We start from the raw sequence: 16,947 nt of genomic DNA on the forward strand, positions 1-16,947 counted from the left end.
TGTTTCCCCTACAGGGTGAGCATGCTGGGCCTCATAAAACAGCCTAATGCCCAAATCATGCAAGGATACAAGGAAGTTTATTGTCACATGCATATAGTTACTGGATGTAAGAAATGCAGTGAAATGATGTCTGGTGTCAGCCTATTTGTGCATTTATGGGGGGGGGGGGTGCAGTAGAAGAGGGGTTTAGTAGATTAAGTGGCAAGGGCTGCAAGAAAGGTGGGGGAGGATTGGGATGGGGGGGCACCAACAAGAAGCAGAGGCAGAAGCTGGCTAAATCGAAATAACACTTTAACTTAAACAAAGGGCATTCGTTTCAAATCCCTTAACCTACATCAAATTTTCCATCAATTACGTGTCAATTTGAAAAGAAGTCCAGCTGCCTGTTATAGGCCTACATATGTTTAGGGAAGTTCATCAATTAGTAGACGTGTGACGTCACGTTATCTAGCCAGGTGAGTTCTTTGCGGTTAATGGGGAATACTTAACTGTCATGCAAAAGTGTCTTCGACAATAGAGGCTAGCCGGATCCACGGAGATTTGGTTTCTTAGAGTTTTAGACAATGATACGCAGTCATGTAAATGATAATTGATTTGGAATAAGCAACCATGCTGGAGGGGCAGAATGTGTCCGGGTCGGGAACCAGTGATAATGAGTATAATCTCACGAGCATGGACGACGGCCATCGAGCAATGGAGTTGGCACATCGACCTTTCAAGATAGTGATTATTCTAGTTCTAGGAGTAATGGTCACACTGGGAAACATTGCTGTCATTTCTGTCATATCCTCTTCAGTGGCTGGATGGTCAAGGAACTCCAGATACTTTCTGTTGTCTTTAACTGGGGCTGATTCCGCGTTTGGTCTCATTGTGATGCCTTTAAATCTCTGCGTAAGCCTAATTAAGGACTCGAGTTTGGGGCCCGACACATTCTGTCACGTGGTAGCGTTTTTCAACGCAACGGTGTACTCTACCTGTATGTACACACTGGCCACTATAAGTTTTGAGAGGTACCTCGCTGTATTTTATCCGCTGAGATACACATCTTTAATGACAAGGAGACGTGCATTGTACTTGATTGCCTTCGCATGGCTTTTCCCGCCCGTGTTACTTTTGCCCATTTCTTTACCTGAGGGAATTATTGAAGTACACTTCTCCACAGCATCACTGGTCTGCAAACCATTTTACTCCAGCAATGTTGCCTACTCGTTGAGCTTGACAGGATGTATTTTCTTCCCATGCTCAATTGTTATGACCTATTGCAATCTGAGACTTTGGTGCGCAGCCAAGCGACAACAGGTGAAACTGAGTAAGAGTTATCTGAATGGACGCAACAGGCCTAACGTGGCATCCCGTGTGCTTGTACCAGTGATGACCGTCTATTATGCATGTTGGACACCTTGCATGGCTATGATGATTTACAATGGTAAGTGTAAATCTTGCCACTTAATCTACTAAACCCCTCTTCTACTGGACTTTTTACACCCCCCATAAATGCACAAATAGGCTGACACCAGACATAATTTCACTGCATTTCTTACTTCCAGTAACTATATGCATGTGACAATAAACTTCCTTGTATACAAAAATCTTATTCTTAGATCCTTATCCCGAAAGCAGTGCAAGTGGTCAGGGTTTCTTTTTTGAGGAGAGAATTGAACATTTTCTAGACCTGAATTCTATTTAAATTATCTGAATGTTTCTAGGTTTCACTGGTCTACATGCTCATAGATCACTGCCTTTTGTTGGAGTACTTTTTAGCATCTGCTGCTGACTATAAATAGCTGGACCTGTAAACACCTTCAGAGTGACTTCAGGCCCTGCCCCTATGTCCCTTGAACTCACACTCCTACTTGACTTGGCCACTGTGTTCCTCCAATTAAAGGAAAAGTCAGCAAATGTGCAGGAAGTTGTGTTTATGTTTATGTTTACATTTATTAGCAGAAGCTTTTGTCCAAACCGACATGCATTATATTTTAACCAAGGATCAAATGAAACACCAGAGGCAGCTCACCCCTCCCTTCAGTATTCCCAGAGAAACTCCACACAGGGAAATGGACATCATGTGGCTTTATCTGTCCACCTGACAGTATTGCATAAACAGTGTACATGAGAACGGAGATAATTGTGCCTTTTGCTTTTTTCAGCCATCTCCGGCTGTGCTGTCTCAGAGTGGATGGAGTTTGTGGCTGTGTGGTTACCCACCTCTAATGGTTTCCTGAACTGTATCTTCTACTTCTGGATCAACCAGAGCTTCCGAAGAAAGTTTCGCACCATTGTAGCACGACTCTTCTGGAGTCTCTGTCCAGAAATGAGCAAGGCAATGGGGTGCATGTCCAGTACAGGAGTCCATGAGGTCCACAGAGTGTGGAACAACAACAACACTCTCCAGGAACGTGCCTCTAGCATTTCCTCCACGTGTACACTACTAACACTGGCCGCTGATACTCACGTCTAGAGACAAGGAGTTGGCGGTCATGAAGTGGACTGGACACACTGAAAAACACCACTCAACCTCCATGGAGTCAATGCCAAATATTCCTCTCTAAAAGGCTGAACATCCACCATTATCTGCAGAGCAGAATGGTGTCATCAGGGACTTATTGAGGCTAAGGTTAGCCAGAGCTCCAGTTTTTCTTCTCTTAGCGCTGGTCTTGCTGTATGCTTTTACTGTTTCTTTTTTCTGGTCTGGATTCAGGCAAAGTTTTCAACATTTCTTATCCAAAAATCCTATTTTTATTTTTTAGATATTTTCATATTTGTGAAGCTGTCAAAGTTCTTCCAATCAGAAAGATATCCCAGAATACCTGTTTTATTTTATTTTGTTTATTTTTCCCCTCTTTTAGTTTAAAGCTTTACTGTTTGTAAAGATCTCCACGTACTATAGTGATAGTTTATTCTTTTAAATAACTTCAAATCCTGACTGACACCTTCTGCCTCTGGGAAGTCCTCATAACACAACAGCAAACACTGAAAGCAAACTTCCCAAATTAAGCTGGCAAATAATCACAGATATTGGTGGCAGTACTTCCAGATAGCTGTGTGAGGACCACAATCTCCAGCTTCATCAGTTTGATGCAGAAGACCCAAGCTCGCTGGCAACCTGGCAAGTTTAACCTTTAAGCCTCGACATTGCAATTTATGCAAAAGGAAAAGCAATTAGGCAGTTTCAGTGTATAAAGGTCAGTGAAACTGTGTGTGGGAGGTACTCTTTCTTGTTCTTTTGAAGACTGCATGCTAGTTGTCACTAAGGTGGTTCCACGTCAACACTCCTAAAGCTTTTTTGTCTTGCTAATTAGGGCTGTTTACTTTTACCATGCTGATTGTTTTGCATCATCCTACTTACCCATTTACTTGCTGTTTGTAACATCAGTTGTCCTGTGATCTGACAGCCAAAACCGTTTATGGTAGCCACGTGACTTCATGCCTGTGTGTCTCAAAATAGGGCCTATTGTTAATTATGTGTATATTTGTAAATAAGTGTATTTCCCTAACAATAATGTTATCAGTGGGTGTTTTGTTTAAACATAAAATGGTTTGGTAGCTTGACTTGTTAAGATGGGTCTGTATCTATGTTGTTTTACCTGTGCCCTCATGATGTTTATTTAGAACACTTATTTTGTAAAAAGTCATCCACAATGTATTGTACATACTGAATTTTATATTTATATGGAAAACAAATGAATATTGTTAACATTTGCAGTTTGTTATCTAGACATTTAATTGTGAAATAAAGTTTTGTTTATTTAAGTCTGCAATGCATTTTGCCTATGAATCTGATTCGTTAACATTATTTAATATGGCTGTTTTTCTTCATGTTAAACATGAAGAAACTCTTACATAAGGTATTAGTTGAAAAAAACTGTCATTTACTAGAAATGGAATTTTGTTTAATTTTTCATAGCACAATTTTTGAATGCACCTCAGGAAATTCAACTAAGCTTCAGCAAGTCCTAATCTCATGATGTAGAGTTGCCAAATTTGATGGTACCCTTTCAGCGCATTGAAAGAATGCTTCATAAAAGTGATGAAATTCAAAGTAAGTTTCTCATAGCTGCATGCCATTGGTATGTAGTGGCATAAAACAAAAACACGTTTGAGTAGATCTAAAATGGCCTTGACAAATTTGTTAGTGCCCCTAAAAATATTGTTTTAAAGTAAATCTTTCACCTTAATTATTATCACTGATGTATATTAGACCAATAGCCAACCTCCCTGGACGTGACCGCAAAAGAAAACTTAACCCGAGACTGATAAGAACGATGTGCAAATTGGAGGACAAAGTGCCAGAGGAAACTTCTGGGAGAAATGTCTTTAGGAGGTCTATTTCTTTACCTGAGGGAATTATTGAAGTACACTTCTCCACAGCATCACTGGTCTGCAAACCATTTTACTCCAGCAATGTTGCCTACTCGTTGAGCTTGACAGGATGTATTTTCTTCCCATGCTCAATTGTTATGACCTATTGCAATCTGAGACTTTGGTGCGCAGCCAAGCGACAACAGGTGAAACTGAGTAAGAGTTATCTGAATGGACGCAACAGGCCTAACGTGGCATCCCGTGTGCTTGTACCAGTGATGACCGTCTATTATGCATGTTGGACACCTTGCATGGCTATGATGATTTACAATGGTAAGTGTATACAAATGTCTTATTCTTAGATCCATATCCCAAAATCAGTGCAAGTGGTCAGGGTTTTTTTTCTGAGGAGAGAATTGAACATTTTCTGGAACAGCTAAAATGCATATGGAGACATCACAGTCCTTCTGAGAGAAATGTCTTTAGGATTGATGGGATGAAACGGGAACATTTATATCAAGACATCAGCTCCATGTGCAGAACAACCACCAATAGTCCTTTTAGAATTGGGTTATTCTGAAGTGGCCTTCTATGAGCCCTGATCTGCATTTCATTGGACATCTAGAAGGAGCTGAAACATGTAGGCTGTAGAAGGAAGAACCCTCCGCAACTGAGGACAGCTGGAGCAGTTTACTCAGGAAGAGTAAACTGCTAAACAGGCCAAACTACCTGTTGGGAGATGCAGAAGGCTCATTAAGCAATGTGTAATGGCATTCAAATAACAAGGGAGAGAAACATACAAGCAATTTGCAGAGACACTTTTTCCCCAGTAGAGATTTTTAGTTTAGTATATATACTTTTTTGATCCCGTGAGGGAAATTTGGTGCATTTAACCCAATCGGTGAATTAGTGAAACACAAACAGCACACAGTGAACACACAGTGAGGTGAAGCACACACTAATCCCAGCGCAGTGAGCTGCCTGCTACAACGGCGGCGCTCGGGGAGCAGTGAGGGGTTAGGTGCCTTGCTCAAGGGCACTTCAGCCGCGGCCCACTGGTCGGGGCTCGAACCGGCAACCCTCCGGTTACAAGTCCAGAGTGCTAACCAGTGGGCCACGGCTGCCCTCTTTTTTGACAAACAACAAAAAATCTGTATTGCATCTGAAACTTTATAAAGATGCCCCAGGGTTTGTTCAAAAATAAGAATGGAATGTGTGACATGTAAAATATGAATGAGATTCATGGATTCAGGAATACAAGAGCACTCAGCCGTCTATAACAGCATACATGAAGAGTTCAGATGCAAAACCCTCTAAATCCGTCTGACCACTTTTCTTTTAAATGAGCATTTAAGTTCAGGCTCCTATAGGTTTTTGCCTATAAATCGATATTTCAGACCAGGAAGAGAGTGGTATTTAGTGGGTTTAGAAGTTAAATTATTTGATTAGCGTATACTATGTGTGGAGAGCATCCCCTCACCATCTTTATCTCATTTTTGACATAGGTGGCATTTAGAGGCTTTTGCATCTGAACCCTTCACATAGATCCTGTCACTTGATGTCTGGTCAGGGAAATGAGAACTGTCAATGCAACATGCAATGCTACATCTCAACGAATATTTTTACTGTGTTTTGCAACACACTACTGGATGTATTGTTTGTGTATAGGCTACATGATAACTCTTTAAACTAGGGTTTCTCAACGGGGGCGGTGGGGGGCGTTCGTACTACCTAGGGGGGCGCTGGGAACGTGAGAGGTTTTTTTTTTTTTTTTTACATTTTAAACTTTCATGGTTTTCACATATTTTTGGTGCAAAAATAGGCTACCTGAAATAAATAGGCTATTTTCATTCATGGGTTTCTAACCCCTCTACCGTCCCAGCTACATTTTACTGTTTATCTATGCTCAGTGGTCATACAGTGCAGTTCGGGCCTGCACATGCCCGTTTTCCGCTCGCTGTTGTTCTGCAGCTGCTCTGAGCGTAGTCTCCACGAAAAGACCGTTGATAAAATGACACGTCTTGTTGCCTACATTTAATGTGAAAAAAAAAAATCATTACAACCAATGCTGATGTGGTAATGTTTTTTTTTTTACCCAACCAGTCTCCTATTGCTTAGGGACATTTTCTTATAATTCCAGAAGAAACCAAAACAGCACAGAAATGGGCTCGTTTTTTTATTTAAGCAATATAGCATGAGTGTGAGTGGCCTAATAGCCCACCCAGGGGTGATTTTTTTTTTTAATTGTGTGTGTGTGTGTGGGGGGGTGGGGGGGTTACCAGAGGATCAAAGTAAGGTCAGGGGGGCGTTTGCTCAAAAAAGGTTGAGAACCACTGCTTTAAACTGTTCCAAAGAAAGCATTCAATGACAGCAGCAGCATTTAAACATGATGACATTCCTCACATCTATGTTCATCTCTTCACATCTATTTCAAAAAAATATTCTTACGGTTTTAAACTATGATCTGCAGAGGGTTTTGTCAGTCATACCCCATTGTGCTGTAGACAGACTTTTCTCACCTGTAGGACAATTAGTAGTTTGCAGGACTAATAGTAGAAATTGTATATTTTTCAGTGAATTGTGCTCTCTGAAGCTACAGCATACCAAACCTTTGTGATATGTCAGCCTTAGCCCATTGATGGAGTGAATAAAATTAAATTAAATATGCCAGTTTGAGTCCTGAAAAGTAGAGACATAAAAGAAAATACTAAATCGAGATTGATCACAACCTCTCTATTAGCTAATCTCGTTAATTTGATCAGGCATCCTTCATTGCCTTTGACACTATCATGCTTCATGTGTATGCCATAATTTAATCAATGGCATGCAGACATGTTCCCTGGACAACCCCATAGATTTATTTTTAAATATGTCACTCATTGCATGTCATACTTTCTCCTTTTGTCACCATCAGAGATGGAGAAAACATCCTGTGTTAAGCATAGACAGTATCAATTTACACAGCCTGACACATCACTGTGGTTATGTGAGAAGTTATATCAGGATTTAGAAGTCACAGGCATTACACTGTAATGTTTTGTCAGCTTAAGTGTGCATGGGAATTAAACTGTGAAGACTTTACAAATAGACAATATATGTGGCTTGAAAACACCATAGAGTATATGGCACACTTGCCTGTGTATTTGCTATTGATAAATATCCGAATGAGGATTATATAATATATACATATAATATAATATATAAAGAATATAAGAATAATATCTAAAAATAGTCAGTTAACTGTAACCTCTTCTTTATCTCATGGATTGCATCTATTTAACCAGGCATTTACTGAGCTTCTCAACATGTGGTCCATAATTTTTTGCATTGAATTCATTTGCTGGCCGACATATTATCAATTTAGAATAAAACGCAAAGCTCTCTGCAGGATGTCATGACCTTGAATCTCATTGTGAAATCCCTGCTTCTGGTGGGTCAGCATTACACTGCCACCACATAGAGGAGGAGAATGTTCATATTCCATCGCTATGGTGATATGGTGTATATGAAATGTTTGGTCTTCATCCTCTTTATAAGGTTTTCCTAGTTTGTCCTTCAGCCGAGCAAAAACAGGAAGAGAGAAACCCTATTATTATATCAGTTTATTAGTTGAATTATTATCATCAGTGTGTTGATTCCTGTGGAACAGAATGACAGCTGGTTATGCATGACCATTTGGATACAATGATGGCTGCACCATTCTGATTCATCACTTTCAGAGTGATCATGATGCCATCCTCCATAGGATGCATATCCTATATCATGATGCCATCCTCCATAGGATGGTGCATGGAAATCAGGGTGCAATTTCCTGCGTAAACAAACCCAGGTGGACCTGATGAGAGCTCTATGGTGAGCATTGTTTCTGTGTGTTTACAGTGAATTCCTGAAGGGAGATGGTCATTTTGTTCACTTCTTGCTTCACTCCCCAATAAATAAAACAAAGGCTTGGGCTTCATTAAAGGGTTTGCAATAATGAGTATAATATTTTGAACATGTAAGAATTGTTACTCAATAGAATATTGCAGTTGAAATTTCATGTGATATTGACTGATGTTGGCCCATTTGGCAGTTTTAACATCAACATGATGGTGCACTGCCCCCTAGTGACCAAGACACAGTACAAATGGAACTCACAATGCATTTGTATGAGATCATCGTTTAAATATAATCTGGCACTGATTTACAACTGAGAGCTCGAAACATTATTTCATCCTCTAAATTGCTTTAACTAACGGATTATGTGAGATTAGACTATGTTTGAGGTAAAGAGATTATGCCTGCGAAAAAACAGGAAACTAATGCTCCTTATTTCACCACATGCACCTAGCAGAATTGATTAGTATGTCATTGTTTATTTATTCATACATGTTACACCGCTAGGTAGGGTTTCAGGAGAACTATGTGCACAGCATGCTTGATGTGGCTGGTTTAGAATATTGATTTCAGGCTGTGTGGCTTAATGGTTGTGCATGCTGTTATGAGGTAACATGAAAACTGATAAAAGTCTTTACTCTGCCAGAACTCCATTGCCTAATTCATCCTACTACAGTAATTGTTTGTTTTAGGTGATTATACAACTTACACATGCACTGTGGGAGTGAGCTGTCCTACTTCAACCAGTGTTTTGTTGTGTAGCCTCCTGCATCAGCACAGGGAAATGAGTGCCTTCTGATGTGTTGACACTGTAAACTGGGTTGGATTATGCCAATGACCCCCATGGGGACTATTGTTTGTAAGAGTGGGCAGCATTGCTTTTATTTCAGGAAAATAAAAAAATGAGTGCCATTCACTGAGTGATTTAACAAACATTGTTAAAACATCTTAAATTGTTCCCTTAGGACCTCTGTTAAATGTAAGTATTATATTGTTTTGTATTTGTATGTCGCTTTGGACAAAAGCATCTGCCAAATCCAAAACCCCATAACCATAACCATAACATTGCTATCAGAGAAAGGAAGAAAAAAGTTTGACAGAGGTTCTGTGAGGGAAAACAGTAATGACATATTTAGTTTGTTTTAGTATTTATATGGCAAATAAGTGGTTTTAGAGAGATTTCCTTGATTAGAGATATCAAGAGATTCCTTGATATTAGAGATTTAATGATTATGGTCTGTCTGTGTGGGACATATCATACAGTAGCCTACCTTGCAAACTATCAGAATGTTGGTGTCAGCATCACAATAGGTGCACAAGCAGGATGGGAAAAAATGTTAGAGTCTGTGATACACTGTCACTTGTAACTAATTTGTCCTTCTCAGCAGACGACATAAATGACACGTCTTTCAGAATAGAATACGGTACTGCATATAGAATTAGAGACCATAGCGGCTTCAGTGGACAGATTTTACACAGTATTTCAACTTCAACATGGCAGACCTTTACATTGTCTAGCTCCTTGTTGCACCAAACAAGAGCTAGGATGATTCATCACATTAAACCATGATGGATTTCATACATACAGAATCAAAGTTCTGTCAGCATGGATTTAAAAGACAACCACGAGATATATTAGGTGCTATCCTGATTTAGAAATAATATTTTGTGGAAAGTATTTGATGCCACCCTGTGTTGTTTGATGAAAATGACACGGCCCCAAGTGTTCAATGCCATGCTCATACAGTAGCCTTCATTCATGCCACTTTATGTTTCCTTAATTTCAGTGCAATTTGTGTGAACAGGAAAAGATTTGCATTCATGGATACAGTAATCTAACTTTTTAACTTTTTACTGCAGTGCTGCTAGATGAATTGACACAAATATTTTAGGGCACGTGAAGAGGATATAATTTTTCCTGGTGGATTTTGTGGATTTGCATGTCTGTCATGGTCATGGACTCATGGATATGATCAATGTTCTTTGTTTGGTTAAGCCATGACTCAGAAGTTTGCCTCGCTGTGAATCACTAGTGAAAGGGGTGTGGTCATGAGCCCTTGACAAAGCAGACCGCTGCCACTGAGAGGAAGATGCAAAGCTCTTTGCCCTAGTTGTGCCTTTATGGAGCAATGAGCCATCCAGTTCTGGGTGAATACAGAACTCCTCTGCAACCTCAGGTGCTATTGATCTTTATTGTTTTGTTCTCTTCCATGTATGGCATTGAAACGAGGCCAATTTTCAATGAACTTTCCTTCAGTGTGTCCTTTTCCATGACTTTTTACTCACTAGAAGGCCATCTCAACTCACTGTAGATAAAGGTTAACCTGACTCTCGCCAGATGAATTTCGTTCCACTTAGCTCCGCCTAGCTTCACTCACATCCATCTGGGACCTTTTCCATTGAGAGTGATTTCAGCACGAGATTGTATGGTAGAGCCAATCAGGACGCAGGGCGGGAGTTTCATAGATGTGACATAGCGTAGAAGCGACTGTGAGACTGTTATCAGCGCCACGGGTTGGCTTCGATGTGAGTGATTGAAGTAGCACGTCAATAGATGACGGACAAGTGGCTTATTCAATCATATGCAAGCATTTTTTGATTAGGCCCAGCCTTCTGAAGCAACACTCCAATGGAGCTAGGCGGAACGAAATTCATCTGGCGAGAGTCAGGTTAGGTAAAGGTCCCTAAATGTAGAAATGTATATAAAGGGCCCTTCCTCAAAGCAGAGGTTGTGCCAATAGAGTTACAAACCTCAGGGTTCACCATTTACACCTATTCATTTGACGGACTCCTGTCACAACAGCAGTTTGTGTTCCTAAAAAAATCAGGTGGAAAGAGCATTGTCACTGTTTGTCTGGGAAAATTCTATCTGCAAAAAATTAGGGCAGCCGTGGCCTACTGGTTAGCGTTTCGGACTTGTAACCGGTTGCCGGTTCGAACCCCGACCAGTAGGAACGACTGAAGTGCCCTTGAGCAAAGCACCTAACCCCTCACTGCTCCCCGAGCGCCGCTGTTGTAGCAGGCAGCTCACTGCGCTGGGATTAGTGTGTGCTTCACCTCACTGTGTGTTCACTGTGTGCTGAGTGTGTTTCACTAATTCACGGATTGGGATACATGCAGAGACCAAATTTCCCTCACGGGATCAAAAGAGTATATACTTACACTTGCAATGAAAATAACACGGTCTCAAATGTTCAAGACCACGTTCACACAGTATGTACATTCGTGCCACTTTGTGTTTCCCTCATTTCAGCACAAAATGCGTGAACAGCAAAAGGTTTGCATTCATGGGCACGGTACTGTATCTTTTGGACTTTTTGCTGTAGTGCTGAATGAATATACAAATGTTTTAGGTCACACAAATCGCTGTAGCCAAAGAGGGTGTCATTATTACAGTGCATGAAAATGCGCTGTTCTGTTATCCGAAGTCTTCTTCTTCTTCCCACCAAATTTCTGCATCTAATTCAGCTTTAACCGTTTAACGTAGAAACTCCGTTCAAACTTTGTAACGTAGGTCTTGAAAAGGACACTTGAGGAATGTATTTTTCGTTTTTGTAAACCCTCACAGAGCCAATTAACGACTTAGAATGCGATTAGAATGCAGCAACTTCAATAGAACCTCTTCTCTGTGTCTCTCTCCATTGAACTGGATAGCTCACTTTTCTCTTCCCCACTTTCTTTCACTTCTTTTTCTTCACTTCATCCATTAAACTATCTGTCTATCAACATCCATTAAACTATCTACCTATGCACATCTATTAATTCACTATTAAATAATTTAGCTATTTAAACTACTCAACTATTGAACTGGTCAGCCATTCAAACTGTCAGTTGTCATCAACTATGACTCCCACCAACTGTTTCCTCTGCCCACAACTGTTTCAAAATAAAAGTCAGTACAATAGTACCTCACTACAATAATTCCCTATTAAAGGATAATTCCGGTATTTAGCACTTTGAGTCCCTTTTCTGGTTTGTTTTGGATGAACTAGAGTGGTGAACACCACTCGGTGAGTTGCACAGTTTTAAAAACGAACGTTAATGGTTGTTTTAAGGACATGTTTGTGCATGCCTGTAGGCAGCCACTCTGAATCAGTAAAGGCGATTCAAAACGAATCAGAAAAGTCGAGACAGGGCCAATCATCAAAATTTCGGTGTCCACCACTCTAGTTCATTCAAAACAAACCAGAAAAGGGACTCAAGGTGCTAAATACCGGAATTATCCTTTAAATAATTTACCAAATTTAAACTATCCAACTATTTAACTGTTCACCCATTGGAACTGTCAGTTGTCATCAACTGTGACTCCCGCCAACTGTTTCTTCTGCCCTTTTTTTTTTTGCATTTTATGTTAATGTATGTTTTGCTTTTTTATGCTGTAGATGTGTGGAAACAGACACTTAACGAGTACGCTGTAGAAGCGAAGTAGCTTTTATTAACATGCAGGTAGCTCTACATTCCCACAGACCTCTAGCCACGATTCCCCCAGGCCCCTTAACGTCATCTCCTGTAGATAGGATTTAGGGATGGTTGCCAGATCAACCATCAACATAATCTACACATGCATTGGTAATTTCCTCGAAATTACATTTTCTAGTTTCATTTTATTGTTGGCCTTTTTGCCTGTATTTGGATAGGACAATGAAGTATGACAGGAAGCAAGTGGAAGAGAGAGATGGGGTGGGATCTGGAAATTACTGCAGGTCAGACTCCAACCTGGTGGTTATGGTATGGATGCTGTAGCCATGTTGTGCCACAGCGCAGTCATTTTTCCTGGTGGATTTAGGCTACATGTCTGTCCATGGATATGATCAATGTTCTTTGTTTGGTTAAGCCATGACTCAGAAGTTTGCCTCGCTGTGAATCACTAGTGAAAGGGGTGTGGTCATGAGCCCTTGACGGGAGCATATGTTCCCCGGGTCCTATGTTCCCCGTTTTCGATGGGACCGGGGAACATAGGACCCTTTTTTAAAACCATAACCATAACCCTAACCCCGAGCGGGGAAGATAGGACCCTTTTTTAAAACCATAACCCCGAGCGGGGAACATAGGACCCGGGGAACATAGGGATGACCCCGCCCTTGACAAAGCAGACCGCTGCCAATGAGAGGAAGATGCAAAGCTCTTTGCCCTAGTTGTGCCTTTATGGAGCAATGAGCCATCCAGTTCTAGGTGAATATGGAACTCCTCTGCAACCTCAGGTGCTATTGATCTTTATTGTTTTGTTCACTTCCATGTATGGTGTTGAAACGAGGCCAATTTTCATTGAACTTTCCTCCAATGTTTCCTTTTCCATGACTTTTACTCACATAGTATCTCAACTCACTGTAGATAAAGGTCCCTTAATGTAGAAATGTACATGATTCCTGTCACACCAGCAGTTTGTGTTCCTAAGAAAATCAGGTGGAGAGTGCATTGTCACTCGATGTTCGTCTGGGAAAATGCTATCTGCAAGCCCCGGCCATGTAGTGTCCACAGGCCAACAGTGGAAATGGATCTAGTTTGCATCTTGACAGACAGCACATTGTTGCATCTGTTATAAAAATAAACATAATGGGTGAGGTGGCTTCGTTCATGAGTGGACACACTGTGTGGTGTGTGCTTCCTTTGTTTAGGAAGCTAGTAGTGCTGTGTATTATTTAGCCAACAAATGAATGGGTTGATAGCCCCTCTTAAGTCAGCTTGATTGCGCCTCTCTTGGCTGGTAGAGTTAAACTGGCGGCTGTACTGTCACAGGTTTGTTCACAACATGCAAATTATAGCTCTGGCCATTGTTTTAGCCACAGTATTGGGCTGTTTGAAATTTGATAAGCAGACAATCCTAAGTTAACACCCTCATTATACTCAGCATAAAATGTGTGTATATGTTGAGGATGCACTTTCTTTGTGTGATCTCTGGCAACATGGATAGAACAAATGAAAATCTGTTTTCAGTTCTAATATCACCACTAACATAATCAGATTTATCTGAAGAAGGAATAGGCCTTCTATTATCTATATGCTACAGTCATAGCAGATATATCTCCTAGTACGCCAGGGCCGGTTCTAGGCAGGGGCGAGGGTGAGCTAGGCCCACCCAAGCATTGTGTCTTACCCACCCAAACAAAGTCAAAAAACATTTTTTTTTTCACTTGTGCATCTGCGCAGTGTGCAGCCTCAAACCCAGCTTGGATGTAGATGAGTTGGTGTTGAGTGTAATGGTAGCTAGCTGGTCCATAGCTGTGCAGTAGGCCTATGTATACTTGTTAGGTAAACCCCCCTCTTGATACCTTAAAGGAAAACAATGGCCGTTTTTCACATAGATCAGAATATTGAGATTCAGGAAGATGATCCAGTGCAAGATGAGTTGCTCACACACAATACACTCCCTCTCTCACACTAACCCACTCACTCAACCACATGGTACTTGCTCACCCACACTTACAAGTTTGCCTGTTTTTGGTAGAATTTTGGAACAAATTTGACTGTGATGTGTATCTGTCCTCCAAAACTGATGATAGCGGTAGCGGTGACCTACTGTACATGTCGAACAGATCTATTGATCAACTCCAGACCAGATTTTTCAAAGTCAAATTTTACACAGTTTAGACAGGGGAATTTCTTGTCTAAATACACATTCGTCATTGCATGGTAGAGTCAACACTAGCATCTGTGAATGGAGCATCAAACTGTGCTCATAGACAATGGTTATTGGAAGTTTGCATACAATGTTTTCATATAATGATTTGGTCTGGTATTAATGCAGTGCCATCTGAGGTCCAAAAGACCATGGCCGTCCAAAATTGTCTTTCAACCATGTCCCTTGTTTTCAAAGATTTCTTTGGATTCTGAATATTTTAATAATATTGTGTACTGTAGATGATGAATCCCCCAAATTCTTTGCAATTTCATGTCAAGAAACATTATTTTGTAAGCAATGAGCATTATATTGTTTTTATTATTTGCACACACAGGTTCACAAAGAGTGATGAATACCTCCACATCTTTACTTCTGAGAGATTATCTGGGATGCTCTTTTTATTCCCATTCATGGTGCCAGTTAGTCTAATTAGTTGTGAAATGTTCCTCCTTTTGTTGTCTTTATCATTTCACAAGCCTATTACCCCTGTCCCAACTTTTTTTGAGACGTGTTGCTGGCATTAAATTCAAAATTCAGACACCAGGGAGGTATATTTACCATTAAATCGTCAAATTTGTAATTTTCAACATTTGTTATTCTGTTATGTCCTTTTTGCTGCTAAATGTTGGTTTACTAGATTGGCAAATTTTAATATTCTGTTTTATTTGTATTTTACATAACGTCCAAACTTTTTTTGGAATTGGGGTTGTAAATAAATAAGAAACATGACACGGTGTGCTCATTTAAAGGAGAATTCCGGTGTGATATTGACCTAAAGTGTATTGAAACATGATACCGAGTGTGAACGTATGTCTCATAGCCCATCTCGACTTGTCCCCTGCACTCCAAAATCTGGCGCTAGTTAGCCGGAAATGCATGGATTCCAGTTTCTTCCAGTAGCAGCAACTGGAATCCATGCATTTCCACTGAATTATTTTTGGAATCTGATCCCTTATCATACCTGTTCATTCTTACTCGTTGCTCGACTTATCGTGACTAAATTCAAGATGGCTGCAAACGCTAAACTTCGTGAAGATACTGTCTGTATAAATCGTCTTGTAAGTAAACTACCAGTGCTTTTTCAAAGTTCTCAATGTCTCGTTTTAAATGTCAGGGCCCTCGGAAGTCTACCAATGAAGTGTGGAGATACATTGAGCCTCGTAAATGGGTGTAAAACAGTGATTTATTTGCATGGCTAGCCCGATGCCGAAGCACCACTATTGAAAAAGCTGTTGGTAGCATCGGCTAACTAGCGCCAGATTTTGGAGTGCAGGGGACAAGCCGAGATGGGCTATGAGACATACGTTCACACTCGGTATCATGTTTCAATACACTTTAGGTCAATATCACACCGGAATTCTCCTTTAACTGAGTTGGGATGAAGTACCAGATAAAAAAAAAAATGGAATAAAGCCCTACACCTAATTATGTTTGATTGATATTGATTATTTATGTTTGCCACTCATTCATTTCAACTTGAAATGTTGCCATCGTCGTCTGTATCAGGGCTTTGCACATGTCACTCGGCTCTTATCTACACTGAGGAAAATAAGGTCAGGAGTGACGCAATAGCCTATAGCTGACCCATGGTATCAGTTATCTACACTCACTGCAAACATGCTAAATTTCTTGAAGTTTACATAGGCCTAGATAAAATGATATTTGCACATGCACACAATTAACCAAATTAATCACTGTCTGAAATAACATAGATAGGCCTACTAGGATTTTTCTCTGACGCCTACATTTCAACTGAAGTGATTTCATGATGACAGCACAAAAATGGTAGGTCTAGCCTACACCATATATTTAACTAAAAGTGAGTGTATCAATGTAATCTAGAACCTCCTAAGGATACAAAAAGTGAACCTGTTGAGCGACAGCAAGGTGTATCCGTAAGCGGGCTCTGGTGGTATTATGTGAAGTTCTCGTGATTCGCTGTTGTTTACTGTGATTGGTTAAAGATCTAAAAGGCCTCGTTGTATTGGTTGGTTTCAGCGAACACCAAAGGCTCATTGAAAAGTGGCTCCGTAGATAGTGATTGGTCTGTCATTTGTCTGCTGATTAGACGCTGGCGTGGGAGGAGAATTCGGTCTTGTGCAGTTCAGAGTTTTCCTAACGCTAGCGATGCGTATGTCATAGGATAACTTACG

General features: G+C 40.5%; 1 protein-coding gene across 1 annotated transcript; it reads left to right on the forward strand.

The window, feature by feature from the left end:
- Nucleotides 1–442: 442 nt before the first annotated feature.
- Nucleotides 443–3,696, forward strand: zgc:162592 (uncharacterized protein LOC561993 homolog). Its single transcript, XM_042062540.1, has 2 exons — nt 443–1,426; nt 2,148–3,696. Exons 1-2 carry the CDS (start codon nt 610–612, stop codon nt 2,456–2,458), a joined length of 1,128 nt encoding a protein of 375 aa, XP_041918474.1. The 5' UTR covers nt 443–609; the 3' UTR covers nt 2,459–3,696.
- Nucleotides 3,697–16,947: the final 13,251 nt, after the last annotated feature.

The sequence above is a fragment of the Alosa sapidissima genome, chromosome 14 (genome assembly GCF_018492685.1).
Source record: "Alosa sapidissima isolate fAloSap1 chromosome 14, fAloSap1.pri, whole genome shotgun sequence".
NCBI classification, from domain to species: Eukaryota; Metazoa; Chordata; class Actinopteri; order Clupeiformes; family Clupeidae; genus Alosa; species Alosa sapidissima.

Coding starts and splice junctions, on each gene's coding strand:
- zgc:162592 (XM_042062540.1), top strand. CDS start 610: ATGCTGGAGGGGCAGAATGTGTCCGGGTCGGGAACCAGTGATAATGAG. Junction 1,427..2,147: donor GGCTATGATGATTTACAATG/GTAAGTGTAAAT, acceptor TGCTTTTTTCAG/CCATCTCCGGCTGTGCTGTC.